We start from the raw sequence: 23,018 nt of genomic DNA, 5'->3' as shown, positions 1-23,018 counted from the left end.
TGTTTCTTTTGGAGTAATGGCTTGTTCCTGGCAGAGTGGCCTTTCAGCTCATGTTGATACAGTACTTGTTTCACTGTGGATATTGACACAATCTTACCAGCTTCCGCCATCATCTTCACAAGGTCTTTTGCTTTTGTTCTTGGGTTGATATGCACATGTCGGACCAAAGCACATTTATCTCTGGGACACAGAACCCATCTCTTTCCTGAGTGGTATGATGGCTGGACATTCCCATCTTGTTTGTACTTGTGTATAATTGTTTGTACAGATGAGCGAGGCACCTTCAGGTATCTTGAAATTGTACCCAAGGTTGAGCCAGACTTGTGCAAATCCACAATTCTTTTCCTGATATTTTGGCTGATTTCTTTAGACTTTTCCATGATACTACACAAAGAAGCAGTGTGTTTCAGGTGTACATTTAAATATATCCACAGGTGTGTCTCTAACTCAGATGTTGCCAACAAACCTAACAGAAGCTTCCAAACACATGGCATCATCATATGGGCAGTCCTGAATTGTTTAAAGGCGTAGTAATCTTAGTGTATGTAAACTGTTGACATTGCAGAAAGTAATAAAAATGCCTTAAAACATTCTCTCTCTCTCATCATTCTGGCATTTGGCAAATAATAATAATTATGGTAATCCTAGTTGACCAAAAACAGGAAAGGTTTATTCTGATTTTATGTCAGATATTGAGAAAAACATGCATATGTATCTTTTTATATAGTGTATGTAAACTTCTGGTTTCAACTGTATCTATTCTAATGCATTGTCCCACTTATGTGCTATACGTGGGCATATTAAATAGCTGCTAAATATCATATTTGATACATTTAATATATTGTATTTTCCTAATATCAGTCTGGCAATGTCATTGCATCTAGTCGCCCCTAGGTGGTGATTTCGCCACATGTTATATATAGCTTGGGGTGTGTTTAATAAAATTAGGTTGGAGAGGAAGTAGTAAGTTGGAGAGAGAGGAGAAGGAAGTTAATAGAGGAGGAGAACAGGCAAGTTCCACAATGTAGCTGCCTTTCTTTCCTCTGGGCCCGCCCTGATCAAACCTGGAGATGACAGACCAAGGAGTCACAGCAGCCAGCACAAGACAGTGAGTCTAAGTATAAATATAAAGCAAGTGTAGTAAAGATTAGAGCTGAGTCTAGCCAAGGTACTTCACCAGCACAAGTGACTGGGAGGAACTTAAAGGTACCGGGACACAACTGGATAATTAGTGCACAGAATTGTCCTTTTTCACTAAATGCCTTCTGGGAACATAGTGAACCTGAATATTTCAGCAGAGCATCCTGCATCAAATAATGTAACAGAGAGTTTGCCTGTCATGAGGGAGAATGCCCTTATTGGATTGCTCAAGATAAATAGGAAATCATTATATTCAGTTCCTGAGTGCTAGAAAGTGTACATAGTGCAAAACTACTTAAGCAAGAATTGTCATTCTGCCTGTTAAAGCCAAAGTATTAAGAGAACTCCTCAACTGACAATTGCCCAACCTGTATTAAGGAACTCCAGTTAAACCAACATCTGGATTATTGCCTTTGCTATATTGATGAACTGTAAAAACTGCCCTCAGACCATTGATTCAGTAAATGTTCAACTGACTCCTCATCCTTTCTACTATTCTCAACATTTGCACCTTACGGTGCTGGCGTCACAAACACAGGGGCCCAGCTACCAAAGCACCTTAAACACCTATACCATCGAGGGCACCTCAACTTCCATCTGGCTGGTATTCCCTGCAATAGAGAGTGCCCCGGAGGATTTTGTACTGTCTTCCCTATTACTGCACGCCGGCCTAGGGAAGCTCTGCTAACCATGTGTAAATTAACTACTTCCCCCATAACACCACTGTAGCCTAGCGTGTTGCCGCTGCACTAAGATAAGTAAAAATATATTTTCTTCTGTCAATTTTTCTATGCTTCTATGACACTGGACTGATCCCAGTCAGATCCAATTGTAGTCAATGGGGATCCGGCAGTACACAGCCTATCCGGCTATGCCGAAACAGTGAACTCCCGCAGGCTGTTCCTCTGCTAGTACAGCCTGCTAGATTTAAAAACAGAGATGTGAAACTAGCCTAACCATATCAACCAATTAGAGCAAAGAGTACTATGGAGGCATAGGCACTCCATGATCATATAGTGTCTCCATACAGAGCCATATAACAAAATACTCTCCCCCAAAACCAGTCCTACAAAGGAAGAGTATTTCTGTAATACGGCATCTAATTGAACAATCTTATGGAAAACTCTTTAAAGGTAGTTTCACACTAGCATTTTTATATTCAAACGGAAAGCTTGTTTTTATCATCTGGAATACCGGATCCATTATTTAAAGATCAAAAGCAAAAATAGCTCCTCCTATGTCCCGGCGCATGCGCAGACCAGAAAACCGGATCCGGCGATGCAGCATTTTCCGGAACACTTGGTACCGAATCCGGCATTAATACATCTCTATGGAAATTAATGCAGGATCCGGCAAGTGCGGTATTGTTCCGGGATTTTGGCCGGAAAAAATACCACAGCATGCTGGGGTATTTTGTCCCGTCAAATACCGTACAAGGGACTGAACGGAAGACATCCTGATGCATACTGAACGGATTGCTTTCCATTCAGAATGCATTAGGACAAAACTGATGTGTTTTTTTCCGGTATTGAAACCCTTTCCCAGATTTTAATACCGAAAAAGAATAACGCTAGTGTGAAAGTACCCTTAGTCTAAATATGAAATCAGTGACTTACGGAGATACATTAGGGCCCACAGAACTCCACAGCTGACCTAGTACTGCCTAGTACCACTTTGAGGCTGTGATGAGCTCCAGCAGGGTCCAGCATATGTATACTTACCTACGGTCTGAAAAATCTGTGAATAATGGATCATGTCATTATACCCAGCATGCTGCAGTATTTTTTCCGGCCAAAATCCCGGAACAATACCGCACTTGCTGGATCCGGCATTAATTTCCATAGAGATGTATTAATGCCTGATTCGGTACCAAGTATGATGTAGTCACTGTATGTATTTTGCGGTTTGCAAAAAACAGATCAGCGAAAATTACAGATGACGTCTGTGTGCATTCAATATTTTGTGGAACGGAACTGCTGGCCCCTAATAGAACAGTCCTATCCTTGTCCGTAATGCGGACAATAATAGAACATGTTCTATTTTTTTATTTACATTTTTTTGTGGAATGGACATACAGAAATGGAATGCACACAGAGTAATTTCCATTTTTGTGCGGCCCCATTGAAGTGACCAGTTCCACATACCGACCTGTAAAAAAAGGAACGGAAGAAAAATATGTTTGTGTGCATGAGCCCCAGATTTTTACCTTTTTATATGTTGGCAAGTTTGCATATGGTTTTTAATCTTAGCAGAGGATCATCTGATAATATGTAGAAGAGGCGTAAAGATATTGTGGAGATGTATCTCAATGGCGATAAGTAAATCCCTATGAAATCCATAGGGGCCTCTGAAAAATTAGGTGGAATTTGTCTGGTTGCCATTGGCAACTATTCTACTTTTCCCATTTCCTGTATTGATAGCTCTGCATCATTGGGCCTCATTTATCAAAACTGTGTAACATAAAAACTGTCCTTGTTGCTCATAGCAGCTAAACACAGCTTAGCTTTTATTGCTGTGATAGAAAAAACAAAGGCAGTTTTTCTGTCAGTTTTGAGAAATATCTCCTGCTGTATCTTTTTGAATTGACCTACAGCCTCACAAAACAATTTTATCCTCTAGCTTTTCCTTTGCAAACCAATATAAACCCCCAATGAGATGGCTATAAATTGATCATTTTGGCCAAATTGTTTGTCATTCACGATGGCCAAAGGCAGACTCTTCTCTGCCAAAAATGTAATCTGCCGTGCTGGAAATTTTTTGCTTTCGTTGGCTAAAACTGCAAGTTTATGGCATGATCGGCTGAATTCACCCAATGTGCTGAAGGGCCAGGGAGTCCGTTTAAAAAAAAAAAAACGGACTTCCTGGTCGGCTAGATGAATCTGGCATGTAGCCGGTTGGATTGTTTGTGTGAATGATCTTATGGATGACTGACTGGTCATGGCTTACATGTATGTGGCCAGCTTTAGTTAGCCACATAACATCAACAAGAACCCCCGCAGTTCAACTGGACCAAACTTATACTAAAATGTGGCCACAATACGGTTTTGTGAGTAGAGCCTAGAAATAAACAAACATTTCCATCAATTATTAGAATGTACAAAAAAAAACTAAGAAATCATCCAATATAATGCAGCATATACTACAACACAACATATTTTACAAATCTACACATTTCAATTGAATTATTTAAGATATACAACCTCTAGTAGTAATTTCTTTTTATTGCACCTTGGTTCAAATCATCTTAACAGGTGAGGTTAGTGGGGGAGAAGTACCACCCCATCTGTATCCTGACTTGTTTACATCTTAACAGGTTTATTTATGTATTTATTTTATGCACTTATATTGCACTAGACAGGAATTAAACCGTTCTGTCAGGTCTCATAACTTTTTCTATGGGAGGTATGAAGATTAAAGAGGTCCACCTATCCAGAGGGAAGAATGAAGCATCCGGCCACTCTTGCCACCTACCGTGAAAGATGAAAAAGCCCATAGCTCTTTTATCCTGGAATGATGGACATGATAAGACCAGCTTCAAGAGAGGAGATATTCTTACAATTGATCCAAGCACATTTTCTGTTTCAATAAAACAATCAGAGGAATTTTCAAGGCTTTGGCCAGTTGGGTATGTTCGACCAAATCAAGAAAGAACATTTGTTTGTACATATCAGATGAGATTCCTTGGAGAATGCATCTTTTAAAACTATATCTACTTTCAGACTTACAAGAACCTATGTCCTTGGTGGCACCTAAAAAGGTCCTCCACCACTCATAATCAACTCGGTCCCTATGACATGGTATACAATCCTATCCATGGTATCCTATGAGGACCCAATGAGAAGGACTTTGTAAAGAATGAGTCGTTGACCTGAGATATGAGACTGCAGACACATGCAGCCCTATATGACTAATATCTTATTACAATTCTGGAAGAATCGATGACTTAGAAAATACACAATTGTGTAACAATTAGAAAGAAACAATCAAATACCAAATATACAGCATTCCTTCAAGGTGAAGGTTTACAGACATTTTGTTTTTAAAGTTGCAGACAGATCTATCTCCACATTAGTGTTGTCATCACAATGTCAGTTATTGTGGCCATAGTCAATGGAGGTGTGAAGTTCCCATGGTTATGCCCCGGTGGTCATGTTGTATTTAGTAGTAGCTAGGACAGTAATGTTTTCTGAATGGACATTTACCCAGTCAGGGAAGGTGCCCAGCTGGAATAAACTGGAAGCCCAAGTATTCATTGCTAAACTAAGAAGGAGGACTCCCATCAGATTCATCAATACTCCAGTTTTAGCCTGTAGAAAAAATATCAAATATGAAAATCCTTGAAAATAATGATTGTTGGACAGCATAATCTGTTATCTGAATAAGCTTAGTTAACAGTCACATTTAGCTTACCATGTCTTTTACCAACAAGTGTCCAGTAGAAAAGGCTATAGAGTTTGGAGGTGTAGACACAGGCAGCATGAATGCATAGGAACAGCCAACAGTACCAGGAATCATTAAGTACAACGGATTCACCTTCAGACGTATGGCCTAAAACATAAGAGAGATGCTTAATTCTGTGTTCCATGTTTTTTTTTTCTAGGTGTAGAGATAAGTAGATGAATCTGTTTGATGATTAGGTATATGAATATGAAGCTTGGAGTGGGTAGATCTCTTTGTTGGGTCGTTGTTTCTTTTAATGCTTGTTAAATCTTTTTGCTGAATGGGTGTGTAACTCCCCAGAGGTGCATTACCACCTTCTACACCTTGCTACCGTCTCCTATAGTTAACATGATGTCATCCTATGTACTAATTTCCAGGTCCTGCAAACTATTCCTACATAATATTGTTATATAACTATTCAAGTATAATATGCCTGGTTTACCAGCAGATGGCAGTATAAATGGCAGAGCTATTTTACCTAGAATGGAACCCTGCTGGATGAGCCCTGCCTAGGCCAGCTAGAGCACCTTCAGCTCAGCTGCATATGGAGGCAGAAGCCTGAAACCTCAGAAACCAGGAGTAAAGTTTTCCCTGGACAAATCTAGAGACAGACTAGAGAAGGAAGTTGCAGCCTACAGCTAAATCTAAGTTATACAGCTATCCTGTTAGCACAGCAGAGCCAGAGAGTAACTGATTTAGCAGAAAGAAGTTTGCCTGCCACAGTTAATGTCAACGCCTGCTGGAAACCAAGATAAAGCCTGTAAACTGTTTGGAAGGACATTTATTAAAGTAAAGTTGCTGTTCAAGTATATACAAGGTCTGGACTCCATTTATTTCTTCATCCCCTTTACCAACTACCCCTTTGCTCTGCTGCAGACAACCACGCCTGGGGTTTCAGCGTATACAGGTTGGAGCACCATGTCACATGCAACACCATTAAGGGACATTTAATCCACCCTACACCACTCCGGCATTCCTACACCTGGGTACCATCATATCACAAAAAAGAGCCCTGTGCCCTTGTTGTATCAGTGCAACTGGCGTCACAACAAAACTTTAAATTAAAGGGGACCCGCTGTCCGGCCCGCCACAGGTGGATTTCTATTATAGGTGAGTGGATTACTTTGATAAGATGATCCCTTTTCATTGCTGGGTGGATCCTTTTATTGGGTGGGTGATCCTTTGTTAGGTATGTAGAGTACATTACTGTGATGGAAGGGTAGATCTCTTTAATAGCTCGCCAAATCCCTTTATGACAAAGATGCTCAACCTGCGGCACTCCCACCATGCCCTTCTGTAGGCTGATAGCTGTAGGCTGTCCGGGAATTATGGGAGTTGTAGTTTTCCAACAACTACAGGGCCGCAGGTTGAGCATGTCTGCTTTATGATGTCTATACTATAGAGATATTTTATTCGGATGCTTTGCCGATCTTCGACAAGAAATCCGATTTGTTACTAATTACGTTGTCATGAATCGTTTTTCATTGTGTGGAGTGGGTGCAATAACAATAACGCCCCCGTCATTTAACACCTCACATACTGTGTTCAATGCTCATCAGTGATGACGTCACATCAGCGATGACATAACAAAGAGCCCAGTGTGATCACGTGACGAGTTTTCTTCAATCAAGACCGCCTCTCCACGAGCAAGTGGATGAGGTAAGTATTTTTATTTATTTTTTCAGCCACTATTTGACGAAAAATGTATTCATTACCACAAAGCACAAGGAATTTTTGCTTTATGACAAATCAAAATTTTCCTGAAAATTCTGATCAAAGTCCACTTTGGATACTTTGATTCGCTTAACACTACTATACTACTTTGTTTTATGAACCTGCAGGCTAGCTTCAGGGTTTAGTTGACAAATTCTCAGTAACATCGGGGACAGTGTGGTTTAACTAGAATTTATCTAGATTTAGTCAATTAGGCCACCACAGGAACCTCAAAAACATCTTATGGCTACTCTTCATCAATTAGGTCTTGTGTGGTTTACGAGACAATAGCTCATGTCATGGAATCCACCAGCCACCCTTTTGGCATTAAACTACTCACCAGCTCAGACAGAACCGGAAGGAAAACAATGATAGTGGCTGTGTTGCTGGCAAATTCTGTGAATGAGGCGATCAGTATGGTGATAAGGAGGACAGCGAGAGCTGGTGGAAGACCTTCAAGGGGCTGCAAGCGGCTTCCAATCCATGAGGATAAACCAGACGTCTAAGAAAAAATGGTTGTAACAACCAACATGCACATTGTTACTGGTAAAACAGCCAAAAAGACAAACGACCACTTGTGCTAATGAGGCTGAAGGTGGAAAAACTGACACAGGTTGTAGACCACTATATTTAGGAGAGATGTTTCCTGCATGTGGTTGGCCAGCTTCATGACTCACCTCACATCCCTTTGCCATGGCAAATCCGCCTCCCAGCAGTAAGATAATGTTCCAGGGTACAGACTCTTGAGCTTTCTTCCATGACAGCAGAGGCCTACTCTCTGTATTGGGGGCTGTAGAAAGTAATATTCCAATGATGAATAATTTCTCTATATTGGCTTAAATGAAAGTCATCCAGTATAACATCATAGAGAGGAGTCAAGAACCATTATATATTTCTTAATGGATGTTACTGTGTGCATTTGTACATTGTTTTACTATGACATCACTTATCATGCGTGCGTGATTCTAGCATTGTAGTTAGTTCATTTTCACTCTACGGTGACAATACCAGTTGTATGTAGTGATGCAGCTGGCAATAGATAGTGACAGATAGTGTTGGAACCTGACTCAGCTCTGAAGCATATTGTTGGTATATAGCCTTGCAAAAATAAAAAGCAGTCACTGTCTATTGACCTTGGAGCCATGCTACTGGGGATGCACTCTTCATAAAACACCTACATCACTGCACCTGTGCTGCAACTCATTCAGGAGACCGGCAGGGTTCCATGGCCGCATTACTCATTAAAGAGGACCTGTCACTAGAGATTAGCGAAGTTTTGGAAAATCCGATTAGGCTGCTTCGCCGAAATTTGCTAAAAAATTTGCTTAGTGCCGCTCCCAATCATTGTACCTAGAGATGAGCGAATCGAAGTTGATGAAGTGGAATCTGATCCGAATTTCAGGAAAAATTTGAATCGCACCAAATCCGTATTTCCTCACGCATCGTGGTAACGAATCGCATTTTTCCCTAAAATGGCTGCTGCACGTGTGGGGACATAGAGCAAGGACTCTGGGAAGGCGAGATCACCCATATTGCCATGCATGCAGCCAATCAGCAGCCAGCCAACCCTGTGATGTCACAGCCCTATAAATAGTAGTGGTGAGCGGCAAAGGCAATATTAGTTTTTGTGAATTTTTCGCATAATATTCGCAATAAATTCGCAAATTTTAGAATTCGTGATCTCCAGTCATTATTTTCACGATTGTGCAAATCAGCACTAATGATGCGCATATTTTTTGTGCAATACATGCAACTTCACATTTTATCAGGTCTGAGTAGATATTACTGATTGCACCAATTAAGTATTGTTGTGACATCACAGCACTATGTCTGTAGTATGTATGGACAGCAGAGAAACAGTAATTCCTATCACACTACCTAAAACCCTGCACTGGAACCTATCAGCTACATATATCACTATCTAACCTACACTGACTATTTCCCCCTAACTATCTGTATTATATATATAAGCAAACTACTGTATTTTTCGCCCTATAAGACGCACCGGCCCATAAGACGCACCTAGGTTTTTGGGGAGGAAAATAAGAAAAAAAATATTTTTAACCAAAAGGTGTGCTGTGTGTTTGGTGGGTTTGGAACTAATGGTGGTCTGTGGATGGCACTATTACTGGGGATCTGTGGATGACTGACACTGTTATAGGGGGGATCTGTGGATGACGGACACTGTTATAGGGGGTATCTGTGGATGACGGACACTGTTATGGGGGGGATCTGTGGATGACGGACACTGTTATGGGGGGGATCTGTGGATGACGGACACTGTTATGGGGGGATCTGTGGATGACGGACACTGTTATGGGGGGATCTGTGGATGACGGACACTGTTATAGGGGGGATCTGTGGATGACGGACACTGTTATGGGGGGGATCTGTGGATGACGGACACTGTTATGGGGGGATCTGTGGATGACGGACACTGTTATGGGGGGGATCTCTGGCTTGCACTGTTACAGGGGGGATCTGTGGCTGACACTGTTACAGGGGGGATCTGTGGCTGACACTGTTACAGGGGGGATCTGTGGATGGCACTGTTACAGGGGGGGATCTGTGGGTGGCACTGTTTATATATGTGCCATCCACAGACCCCCCAGTCCATAACAGTGCCATGCACAGACCCCCCCAGCCCATAACAGTGCCATTCACAGACCCCCCAGCCCATAACTGTGCCATCCACAGATCGCAAAGCGCCCCCCCACCCCCTCCCGCCCCCCGCCGCCGCCGCCATACAAATATCAGATGTCATATTGAATTAATAGTTATTAAACTTGCCCCCTCAGTCCTATTACTACCTTACATCCTAATCGCTGGTGTAGAAATCTCTCACTGACGTCACTTGCCTGCGCCGCCTGCTTCATTCATAAAGTAGGTGGCGCAGGCGCGTGACAAGAGTTACACCGCCGGCCGCCTGCCCGCCCGGCCTGAATTCTACAGCATCGATTAAGATGTAAGGTAGTAATAGGACTGAGGGGGCAAGTTTAATAACTATTAATTCAATATGACATATTATATTAACATACCGGAGCGGCGGGGCGGTGCTATACTACACTGACTGCACCGCCCCGCCGCTATTGCCGGCCCCCAGCTCCTCCTCCCAGTCCCTCCCCGAGTCCCCGCTCGTTCTACATCGCAGCTTGCGATGTCAAACTGGCAACATTCGCCCCATAAGACGCAGGGGCATTTCTCCCCCATTTTGGGGGAAGAAAAAGTGCGTCTTATGGGGCGAAAAATACGGTATCTAATGTAATTGGATAAGGAATAGAGTCCAGATGAAAGCACAGAGCACAGCAATGACACTGCTCTCTCTCTCAGAACTGAAAAAAAACCTGCAGAAAATGGCTGCTGGGGAGGTTCTTAGATAGTAAGGGGTAGGCAACTTTCCTATTGGTTGCTAGGGATGTTGCTAAGCTCTGACAAAGATATTGCAGCCTTCTCATTGGCCCACAAGAAAGAAGGGAGGTTACTGATGAAAAAAATATATAGCACTATATTCTACATCTTCGTGAATTCTACGATTAAAATATCCGCAAACAACACTAATAAATGGCCTCGGCCATCTTGGATTTCTGCCATTTTCCAGTGTATTTAGTGCAGGGAGAGGCTTCAGCAGGCGCTAGGGACAGTGCTAGGAAAGACTTCATTGTGCTAAAAAAACTATTAACAAGTCCAGGGAAAGATTATTCAAGGTGTAGGGAAAGGATAGGGAGGAATAATTCTACAGCATTTCTGTTGAACAGGGTTCAGTCGGGGAGGTGACAGCCTGGGTAATAGGAACAATCCTATTACGCCTTGCTGCACTGACTGCGGATCCAAATTGCCATTATAGAGCTCTGTAATTCCAGCAAACCGTTCTTGTTATTGGGGTGCAATTCCTTTATTACAAGGAAATATTTCTTTATTCTTATTTGCCCTTGTGCGGTGCAGTTATATGTTCTAAACCATTTTTTTGGCTTGTATTAGTGGGAAAAAAAGGGCTCATTAGCCGTTGAAGTGAGAAAATTACAGACATTTTTAGGGTGTTTTAATTTCATATTTATTTATTTAATCTAACCTAACAGTATGTCAGACAGATAAGTACCAGGCCCTTCACAGGGGAGAGGCCTAAATGTTTATGGCACAGGCAGAGGTCACATCAGAGTAAGGGGCCGTGGCAGCAAGGGTCACTTTGAGAACCTGAACTCCCAGTGTCAGCTAGCGATCGTGTCTTGACCAGCAACCCAGTGGTTTTTGAATGGTTGACTCGATCTTCAACGTTGTCGCAAGTGACATTAGACACCCCCAGCCAAGAGTCAGTGGGTTCGTCAGACATAACACTTAGTTGGCATGGCCCGGGAGCAGGCCCTGTGCCCTCACTCGTTTTCTGTTCCCTCAGCCAAAGAAGTATTATATGCTGTGGGCTCAGCTCCACTATATAGTGAGGAGGAGCTACTAGAGGACAGTCAGCAGCTACTGGCCAGCCAAGATGTGGAGGAGACATCCGCTTCCTCCACTAGGCAGGCAAGTACTGATGAGGAAAGTGACGTGGGAGCTGGTGTTGCAGGCAGTCAGGCTCCTATTTCTGAAAAGTTTCTGCCGGTATTTGAACTCCCAATTTCTTGTACATTAGAGGAAAGGACCTTATCCACTCAGCTATAAAGCTGAATGCAAAACTCTGTCAGAAAAAACTCATAGTAGTACTGAGTATTCCTATTCAGCAGAAGACTTATTTTAAGTTTAATATACAAGGTTGGGAGATTAAATCCTGGCAGAAACATTTCAGAAATATATATAAGTTTTTAGCCATAATATATATTATTATATATTTAGAATATATAATATATTATACTATATGTAAATATATTATGGCTAAAAACATCAGTAGTAGTTTCCCACATATTATACATTTATATATATCAGAAATATGAATATATATATATATATATATATATATATATATGGAAAAAAAGTAACATTTATTTTGTGCCATACATTTTTTTGAATTACTAAAAAAAAATATTCAATATATAAATTTAATCTCTATTTCCAAAATGTTTCTGCCAGGATTTAAACTCCCAAACTTGTACATTAGAGGTAAGGATGGTAACCACTACACTATAGAGCTACATGTTAACCTGCACAGACATATAAAATAAGTCTTCTGCTGAATAGGAATACTCAGTACATCAGAAACTACTATGAGTTTTTTTCTGGGACAGTTTAGCATTCAGCTTCGTAGCTAAGTGGATAATCCTGGCAGAAACATTTCAGAAATAGAGATTAACTTTATATATTTTATATTTTTTTTTAGTAAATATAAAAAATGTATGGCACAAAATAAATTTATAATTACAAAAAAAATGTATAATATATATATATATATATTTACACACAGTGAATATAAAAAGTCTACACACCCCTGTTAAAATGTCAGGTTTCTGTGATGTAAAAAAATGAGACAAAGATAAATGATTTCTGAACTTTTTCCACCTTTAATGTGACCTATAAACTGTACAACTCAATTAAAAAACAAACTGAAATCTTTTAGGTAGAGGGAAGAAAAAATATAAAAATAAAATAATATGGTTGCATAAGTGTGCACACCCTTAAACTAATACTTTGTTGAAGCACCTTTTGGTTTTATTACAGCACTCAGTCTTTTTGGGTATGAGTCTATCAGCATGGCACATTTTGACTTGGCAAGATTTGCCCACTCTTCTTTGCAAAAACACTCCAAATCTGTCAGATTGCGAGGGCATCTCCTGTGCACAGCCCTCTTCAGATCACCCCACAGATTTACAATCGGAATCAGGTCTGGGCTCTGGCTGGGCCATTCCAAAACTTTAATCTTCTTCTGGTGAAGCCATTCCTTGATTGATTTGGATGTATGCTTTGGGTCGTTGTCATGCTGAAAGATGAAGTTCCTCTTCGTGTTCAGCTTTCTAGCAGAAGCCTGAAGGTTTTGTGCCAATATTGACTGGTATTTGGAACTGTTCATAATTCCCTCTAGTTTAACTAAGGCCCAGGTTCCAGCTGAAGAAGAACAGCCCCAAAGCATGATGCTGCTACCACCATGTTTCACTATGGGTATGGTGTTCTTTTGGTGATGTGCAGTGTTGTTTTTGCGCCAAACATATCTTTTGGAATTATGGCCAAAAAGTTCAACCTTGGTTTCATCAGACCATAACCCCTTTTCCCACATGCTTCTGGGAGACGTGGGATGTGTTTTTGCCAAATGTAGCCGGGCTTGGATGTTTTTCTTCGTAAGAAAAGGCTTTCGTCTTGCCACTCTACCCCATAGCCCAGACATATGAAAAATACGAGAGGTTGTTGTCATATGTACCACACAGCCAGTACTTGCCAGATATTCCTGCACCTCCTTTAATGTTGCTGTAGGCCTCTTGGTAGCCTCCCAGACCAGTTTTCTTCTCGTCTTTTCATCAATTTTGGAGGGACATCCAGTTCTTGGTAATGTCACTAGTGTGCCATATTTTCTACACTTGATGATGACTGTCTTCACTGTCTTCCATGGTATATCTAATGCCTTGGAAATTCTTTTGTACCCTTCTCCTGACTGATAGATTTTAACAATGAGATCCCTCTGATGCTTTGGAAGCTCTCTGTGGACCATGGCTTTTGCTGTGGGATGCGACTAAGACAATTTCAGGAAAGACCAAGTAGAGCAGCTGAACTTTATTTGGGGTTAATCAGAGGTACTTCAAATGATGGCAGGTGTATGCTGACTCCTATTTAACATGATTTTGAATGTGATTGCTTTATTCTGAACACAGCTACATACCCAGTTATAAGAGGGTGTGCACACTTATGCAACCACATTATATTAGGTTTTTTTTCCCTCCACCAAAAAGATTTCAGTTTGTTTTTCAATTGACTGGTAAAGTTTATAGGTCACATTAAAGGTGGAAAAAGTTCTGAAATAATTTATCTTTGTCTCATTTTTTTACAGCACAGAAACCAGACATTCTAACAGGGGTGTGTAGACTTTATATATCCACTGTATATATAATGATAATTCTGATATATATTAATGCATAATATGTGGGAAACTTCTATTGATGTTTTTAGCCATAATATATTACATATTCTAAATATATAATAATATATTATGGCTAAAAACTTATATATAGATATATATATATATATATATATATTTCTGCTAGGATTCAAACTCTCAACCTTGTACATTAGAGGCAAGGACGTTAACCACTACATTATAGAACTACATGTTGCACAGAAATATTAAATAAGTATTCTGTGGGAATACTCACTACATCAGAAACTACTATGAGGTTTTTCTGACATGGTTTACTATACAGCTTTATAGCTGAGTGGATAAGGTATTTGCCTCTAATGTACAATGTTAGTTCAAATCCTGGCAGAAACTTTTCAGAAATTAGATTTAAATACACTGGGGTGTCCCCAAGCACTGACTGATATATGGATATAGCTATATATGGAGTCAGAGAAGGGACTCCTAAGCTGAACTAGAGTCCCGACACCCTCCCCTCTTCAGAGCACGGGGTGCCTGGGGTTCTGCCATTGACTTCCATTGTGCTTGGTAGAACACCCGAGCATCGCAAAGTGTTCTACTCGAACACACAAGCACTTTGGTGCTCGATCAACACTAGTTATTAATTACGTGAAGTTTATATGGAGGCTCTAATGGATCAGACCCAGGTCCGGCAGGGAGCGCACCCCGACGCATGTTTCGCTCCGCTTTCTCTTATACGCCCCTGTAGAAAGAAAGCGGAGCGAAACGTGTGTCGGGGTGCGCTCCCTTAATCTTATCTGCTGTGCTTTTTTCCTCCATGCTGCTAGTGGGCCTTCTAGAGATGGTTTATACTTAGCCCTCGTGTTTGCCCATTATGGTGCTGTCTGCACATGTTTAGTGTTTATTTTGGGAAGGAGGCTTTCATAGGCATTGGGTATAGTTCATTATTGTCTGCTAGGTTGGCATTTGACATTTTTTAGAATTTTCCCTCTCATCTGGATTTTCCATATCCTGGGTTTGGTGGACGAGCTGCTTGTCGCAGCGCTTAGCCTGCACTGCTGCTATTCATTTTTATACATTGTCTATGGTTGTTGTAATTTCTATTACTTAACCCCTTAAGGACGTAGGGCGTACCGGTACGCCCTATTTCCCGAGTCCTTAAGGACTCAGGGCGTACCTGTACGTCCTAACTTTAAATAGAGATTCCGGCGCCGCGGGGGTTAATCGCAACGGGATGCCGGCTGAAATCATTCAGCCGGCATCCTGTCAGAACGCCAGGGGGGGTCATGTGACCCCCCGTATCGGCGATCGCCACAAACCGCAGGTTAATTCAGACCTGTGGTTTGCTGCGCTTTCTGCAGTTTCTGATCCCCGCGGTCCCTGTCCCTGGTGTCAAATAATCCTACATTTTTTATGTTTTGAATTCCCTGCTGCAGGAGATAATGGTGGAGTGGCCCCCCATGATTACATATCCCCCTTCCCCCCCAAAAAAAAAACTTTTTCTGATAGACTACAGCACTGGTCAAATGACACAAATCTGATGCAGAAAATGTATATGGTACTATAGATAAATGAAAGTTCTAATTCTGTACCTTTAAGATCAAAGTACCATGAAATTGACGGCTTTTCAGATGGGAAGAAGAATAAAATGATGGCAATGGTAATTCCGGTGACCGCGTCAGAGGTGAACCTGTTGACCAGAATTAATAATATTAGTGCATTACTTGGATTTAAGCAAAGCTGATTAACATTTTTAACAAAACTCTAACTGTGATTGAGCTGTTAAATGCGATTTCTAACCAAGTGAAAATGATCTCCCATCAGGCTCATGGGCACATAACTCATTGCCAGCATGATGTGGAAATGGTCAAGTAAGGTAAACTGATATTTACTACAAATAGAAATGCCAGACTGAATTTGTTTCATATGGGGCCTTTGTTTAAAAAGTTGCATGTTGGCTGCAATGTTTTGCCCCACTTTTGTACCTTATTCGTGAGTTAACCAACGAGTAGTCTATTTGCACACAATCCACCTCCACCCTGACAAATACAAAGACGGATCGTCATCATCACCTGCAGTGCAACTCATTATATAGTGCCCTGGAGCATGGATACTTTGAAGTCTGGACATGTATGCTAAGTTATAAACTTCTCACTTTATTTCACTTGAATGGGTTAACTTGTACTGTTTAATACTGTGTAACTGCATTTTATATGAGATATTTATGGGAACTGTATTTGTGAGGCTCTGTGGAAAGTGTTAATGAACATAGACTTTTGGGGACTTTCTAGCTAATTAGAAGCTGACAATTTTCTACAGCTACCATAGGGTTTAAATAAGCATGTTTTGGAGGATAAAGGCCAGATTTGTTTACCACTAAAACTAGACAGACTGACCTTTTGAAGCTATGCTGTTATGTCTGAAAACTTGTTTGTGTCTGGAAAAACTGCTGTGCCATTGCCATTGAGTATAGTTGAAGCTCTAATGTAAGTCTATGACAGACGGAAGTGGTAACCTTATAACTGTTTGTGCTGAGTTTCTCCACTCCACCCTTCCCACTAGAAGGTTCTAGCTTAGCCAGAAATTGTATATAAGAAGAACAGTCAAAGCCCCTAGTGTTCTGCAGTTAGGGACCACTGCCAGTCTGCATGAGTGACCAGAAGAAGACGCTGAGATGGGGACATTGAGCCACAGACCATGGGGCACCAGCCCTGTGACCAAGGAGCAACACTGGACTACCAGCCTTCTCGGAGAGAGAGAGGGACAGCTAGCTCAGGCCTTTTCTCAGTAAACCCTTCTTCTGCCAGGGAGGAGATTAGAGAAGCCAGCCCTGTGCCTTGCCTATATTGTTTTGCACCTGAATTACTCCAGTAAAGAAGCACACTGGTTTACTGCAGACTCTGCCTCTCCAGAGTTATTTCCCACACCTTATCATCCCTTAAGGCCGTGAATGTATGAGTAATGTAACGGGCAAGATTTACACCATTAGGTGTTTCCTTAACTGTCGCTCAAAAGGAGTCATCTATAAGGCAACCTGTCAATGTGGCCTTGAATATGTGGGTAAAACCACCCGGGAACTTCGGAGACTGGTTGGGGAACACCTTGGTGATATGAGACATGCCAGGGATACTCCCCTAGCCAAACACATTGAATCGAGTCACAATGGTGACTTTGCAGGAATTACATTTATGGCCATTGAACTGATCCCCGTCCCTCAGGAGAGGAGGGGACAGGGACTTAAAAATATTACAAAGGGAGGCATCGTGGATATTTGAACTAAAAACTGTACAACCAAGTGGCCTCAATGAGAAACTTTAATTTAAGTCCTCCCAAGTAGCAGTAAAAATATCCTCTAGGATATATGAGGCAAATTTCCTGCATAACATAGATGCTATATTTCTAAAGGACACATGAGGATAAAATCCCTCCATCCCCCCATAAATATGATGTAGGTGTACCTTGGGCTTAATTTTGCCCTGGTTTAATCTAACAACATTATTCCTACCTCGTGATCTGGGGGAGGGTTCATAACTGCAAGTTTAAACGTCTGGCTTTGTCTGTCGGAACAAGCTTTCACTATATACTTTGGAGAGAGTTCACGGAAGAGCTACTAAACTAGTACATGGATTGCAGGATAAAACTTACCAGGAAAGATTAAAGGACCTTAACATGTATAGCTTGGAAGAAAGACGAGACAGAGGGGATATGATAGAAACTTTTTAATACATAAAGGGGAGAGAATATTTAAAAGGACATCGTTTTAAATTAGAGGGGCAAAGGTTTAAAAGTAATATCAGGAAGTATTACTTTACTGAGAGAGTAGTGGATGCATGAAATAGCCTTCCTGCAGAAGTGGTAGCTGCAAATACAGTGAAGAAGTTTAAGCATGCATGGAATAGGCATAAGGCCATCCTTCATATAAGATAGGGCCAGGGGCTATTCATAGTATTCAGTATATTGGGCAGACTAGATTGGCCAATAGTGATGAGCGGCAGGTGCCATATTCGATTTCGACGAAATTCGCGAATATTCGATAGAATATTCGTTTTATATTCGTCGAAATCGAATATTCGTCATTATGCTAGTTATCGCGAATAATTTTTTTTTTTTTTTAAACTTTTTTTTTTTTTTAAACTTAAAGAGGACCTTTCATCAATATAATTTTATTTAAATGACCCCCCTACCTAATAGTCCGGCATCCACTGATGTTCCCCCTTTTTTTTTTTTTTTAAATCGACCCCCGAATCTTGAAATAACAGCCTTTTTCTTCTGCTGCAGCGTCTGTCAATCAGACGCTTTTTTGTAGGGGGCGTTGCTCAAGTCTTTTCTTTGCTATTCTCCTTGGCTGAGAGCGCAGCCAATCGCAGCGCTCTCTCTCAGCCAGGGAGAAGGAGCTCAAGTTCTCGCGAGAATCGCGAGAACTTGAGCTTCCTAACATCCGGTTCCAGCGCCATCTTGGATTCCCCTGACGAGGATCGCGGCGGGTGAGGAAGCAGCGCAACGAGCGGCAGGGTAAGTATTAGAATATACCCCTTTTGCTCGATGTCTAGGGGTATATTCTAATACTTACCCTGCCGCTCGTTGCGCTGCTTCCTCACCCGCCGCGATCCTCGTCAGGGGAATCCAAGATGGCGCTGGAACCGGATGTTAGGAAGCTCAAGTTCTCGCGATTCTCGCGAGAACTTGAGCTCCTTCTCCCTGGCTGAGAGAGGAGCGCTGCGATTGGCTGCGCTCTCAGCCAAGGAGAATAGCAAAGAAAAGACTTGAGCAACGCCCCCTACAAAAAAGCGTCTGATTGACAGACGCTGCAGCAGAAGAAAAAGGCTGTTATTTCAAGATTCGGGGGTCGATTTAAAAAAAAAAAAAAAGGGGGAACATCAGTGGATGCCGGACTATTAGGTAGGGGGGTCATTTAAATAAAATTATATTGATGAAAGGTCCTCTTTAAAGGCTACTCTCCTATTGAAATCGCAAATGCGATTAATATAACACGAAATAATTAACGATTTCAACGTAATTCTCAAATCCGACAGTACATTCTAGTATATGGAGACGTTACCATGGTGATGGGGACGCTCCATGAGCATGGCATATAGCAGGGATCAGCAACCTTCGGCACTCCAGCTGTGGTGCAACTACAACTCCCAGCATGCACACCTCCATGGCTGTTCTCAGGACTCCCAAAGAAGTGAATGGAGCATGCTGGGAGTCGTAGTTTGACAACAGCTGGAGTGCCGGAGGTTGCTGATCCCTGGAATATAGCATTACTAAGTAAAAATCGCAAATGCGATCATTTCGTGTTATATTAATCGCATTTGCGATTTTTTTTTATTTTTTTTTTTACTATGGTTGGCTTCAATGGTAGAATTAGCGAATATGACGAATATATTCGTTATATTCCACAAAACGAATATACGAATGTATTCGTCATATTCCACAAAACGAAGATAACGAAGTATTCTGCATCTCAGTTATATCTACCTATTCATCAACTTCGCTAATTCTAGCAATCATATAGGACAGTTTACTATAGAGACAGATAAGTATAATTCGCTATGCGATTATATGACTGCTTTTTTTTTTTATATAAATAGAATAATTATAATACCTGATAATTATTATAATCTATTTATATAAAAAAGCAAAGTAATATAATCGCATAGCGAATTATACTTATCTGTCTTTATAGTAAACTTTCCTATATGATTGCTAGAATTAGCGAAGTTGATGAATAGGTAGATATAACTGAGACGCAGAATACTTCGTTATCTTCGTTTTGTGGAATATGACGAATACATTCGTATATTCGTTTTGTGGAATATAACGAATATATTCGTCATATTCGCTAATTCTACCAAATGCGATTAATATAACACGAAATAATCGCATTTGCGATTTTAACTTAGTAATGCTATATTCCATGCTCATGGGAACGTCTCCATATACTAGAATGTACTGTCGGATTTGAGAATTACGTTGAAATCGCAAATGCGATTATTTCGTGTTATATTAATCGCAATTGCGATTTCAACGTAATTCTCAAATCCGACAGTACATTCTAGTATATGGAGACGTTCCCATGGAGATGGGGACGCTCCATGAGCACGGAAGGCGGCAGAAGCGGCAACGGGCACTGACTGGAGCAGCCAGGAAGCCAGGAATCCAAAGGACAGGTAAGAACAACTTTAGGGAAGTGGGAAAGGAAAAAATATAACAATTAAAAAAAAAAAAAAAAAAAAAAAAAAACGAATATTCGAAATAGCGAATTTATAGCACTATATTCGAAATATTCGCGAATTAGCGAAGTGCCGATATTCGCGAAAAAAAATCGCGATTCGAATATTCGCGCTCAACACTATTGGCCAAATGGTCTTATCACATTCTATGTTTCTATATATAATTTTCTTCACTGGTTTACTGCCTGTGTAACCTGCTGTTTTAATACCCTGGCTGCGCCTTCTCTGACAACCTAGAAGCGACGCACCCTTTTATTAATAATGAGATCAAGTGTGGTGGATGTAGGGAGATTTGAGTAAGCCCATCTTTATATCTCCCATTTACCCACAGCTCTGCCCCCTTGCGCTGTCCAGCCTGTCTCCTCTTCATCTGACTGTAGGGGGGAGGTACGGGCAGCGCAGACACACTTCCCGTCCAGGTTCCGATCATGTGGTCTTCCTCCGTGACGCGGGGAACATGTGACTCACCATGTCACTGCCCGCATGACGGGTCATGTGACCTGATGGGCCAACTTACACTAAACCTGCGCTGGTTTAAAGAACGCCAGCACGGGCATTCACCTCTGTCACTGCCACATACAAGATAGGAGCGTAGCCGGGCCATGGACATCGATGCATGGAGGGCTAAGTATCTGCTTAATGCAATCTAATATCATTATCTTCTTTGCTTGTTTGCTTCATTGAACCAGGAAGCGACTTGTACTCTTGAACTGCTTGACCACTACTATTATTTGTGGATATATCTGTCCCCTGATGATTTGGCCATTAAACGCGTCGGGACGAGTTTGTTTGGGACGAGGTTGTTTAGTTATTTTATGTGTGTTTGAGATTGTGGCAAAGCTCTGCCTGCATAATGTTTATGCCTATATTATATTGGAGCTGTCATTTGGCATTCCGGGCACTAGAGGCCACTGTTTTGCAGCTACAGTCAGCACACTCTGGGATCTGCATATGCAAAGCAGATGATGACTCATGCAAGCTGCTTCTAAAAACCAGAAAGTCTGAGCTAATCTGACATGGTGGAAGGATTGTGCTGTGAGGGACTGAATCCGATTCCATCCTGGCTTGCGGATGTCTCCGGCAGTGAATGGACACTCAAAGGAAGGAGAGTAGCTGTTGTTCCCTTACTGGATCCAGCCCTTTGAAAGAGAAGTTGTCCCAGGAAGACCAGTTCCAGTGTGTGGACAGAAAGCCTTATCATCAAGCAAGGCCGCACGGTTGCTGAGAGCTTGGTGGCCATCCCGGATAAGCGGCATCCTAGGGCCCAGAACCCAGGTCAGTACATCCGTTTACTCCTTGCTTTATACTAGTGGCGCCTGAAGCAACAGAGACTAAGCCTAGGCCTGGAACTAGATAGATAGTTAGGGTTGTGTGATTGCCAGGTTGTACAGAACTGTTCTGCGGCACAGTATTGACTTTGCAGGCTCTGTTGTGTCCGCCATCGGCTACAGATGGAGCACGGTTAGCACTCCAGCTCTTAACTCAAATTTCTTAACTCATCGTGTTATCTTGAGACAAAAGTCATTGAAAAGCGATTGAAGGTGTTTGCTTAGATAACACAACTCAGAAATCTCAGAAAACAGGAGTGTTAACTCTACTTCATCCGTAGGTTTGTCCTGTTCTGCGGCACAGTATTGACTTTGCAGGCTGCTGTGTCCGCCATCGGCTAGGCCTGTCCAGTGGGCAGGGACAGTGACTGTGGGTCCGGGGTATAGCATTTTCTGTGCATGTTTGTATTGTTGCGATTATACTTGTGTTATTACTTTTGCCAAAGTAAAGTTTCTGTTCTTGCATATTAAGCTGGTGTCAGTGTCGCTTTCCTTGACTGTGACTTCGCTGTATCCTGGGGAGCCCACCCCGGTACACGGCTTACATGTGTACCCTTGGTGTGTGCTTTTTTCCCCTGACGAAGCTGGGAAGTCATCGCCACTGCAACTGAGGGACACCCAGGGACATACAGTGAGGGTTCCAATTTGAGTTAGAACATAGGGAGATATAGGGGAAGAGACCCAGCATCTGTCTCCCTCTTAAATTATATCCCTGTTTTTCTAACTCACCCTCCTAGCATTTGTGTACATCCTACATTTGCCTATACCTTCACTATTCGGTGGTGCGTAATCACTGATGCATACATGTTTTAACTTGGTAACTATTTATGGGCCTATCATTTTATGATGGACTATTAAAAGTTATATTTTAAGGTAACCCCACAATTTCATGTTAGATTTTCATCCCTTCTGGAGAACATCGCCATGTGGTGACACCTCAGCGGTGTCTGGGAGACCCAGCGTAGTGTTGGAGCCACCCCAAAACTGACTACTGCAATTATAAATGCTAAGCTAAATAGTGACAGACTAATCCACTATGCCAATCTAATAATACTCTAAAAAACAGACGACCATGATAAATGACTCCAATTTGTTGCGCCCATTGCAGGATCTAACTGGCAATGCATGACGCATGGATTCTCTCTATGTTGTCCT

At 41.6% G+C, this 23,018-nt stretch overlaps 1 protein-coding gene across 1 annotated transcript in view; it reads right to left on the bottom strand.

Moving 5' to 3' along the window:
• Positions 1 to 4,343: 4,343 nt before the first annotated feature.
• The window catches only part of SLC13A3 (solute carrier family 13 member 3), a 52,503-nt gene continuing 33,828 nt past the window's right edge, over positions 4,344 to 23,018 (bottom strand). The window contains exons 9-13 of the mRNA XM_044297865.1: positions 15,892 to 15,989; positions 7,971 to 8,083; positions 7,634 to 7,795; positions 5,551 to 5,688; positions 4,344 to 5,447 (exon numbers count right to left, since the gene is read on the bottom strand). Of these exons, the coding sequence (XP_044153800.1) occupies positions 5,274 to 5,447; positions 5,551 to 5,688; positions 7,634 to 7,795; positions 7,971 to 8,083; positions 15,892 to 15,989 (685 nt within the window). The 3' untranslated portion in view covers positions 4,344 to 5,273. The remainder of the gene's footprint in view (positions 5,448 to 5,550; positions 5,689 to 7,633; positions 7,796 to 7,970; positions 8,084 to 15,891; positions 15,990 to 23,018) is intronic.

This window comes from Bufo gargarizans, chromosome 6, assembly GCF_014858855.1.
Source record: "Bufo gargarizans isolate SCDJY-AF-19 chromosome 6, ASM1485885v1, whole genome shotgun sequence".
Lineage (NCBI taxonomy): Eukaryota > Metazoa > Chordata > Amphibia > Anura > Bufonidae > Bufo > Bufo gargarizans.
This window is presented reverse-complemented; position numbering and strand designations above follow the sequence as displayed.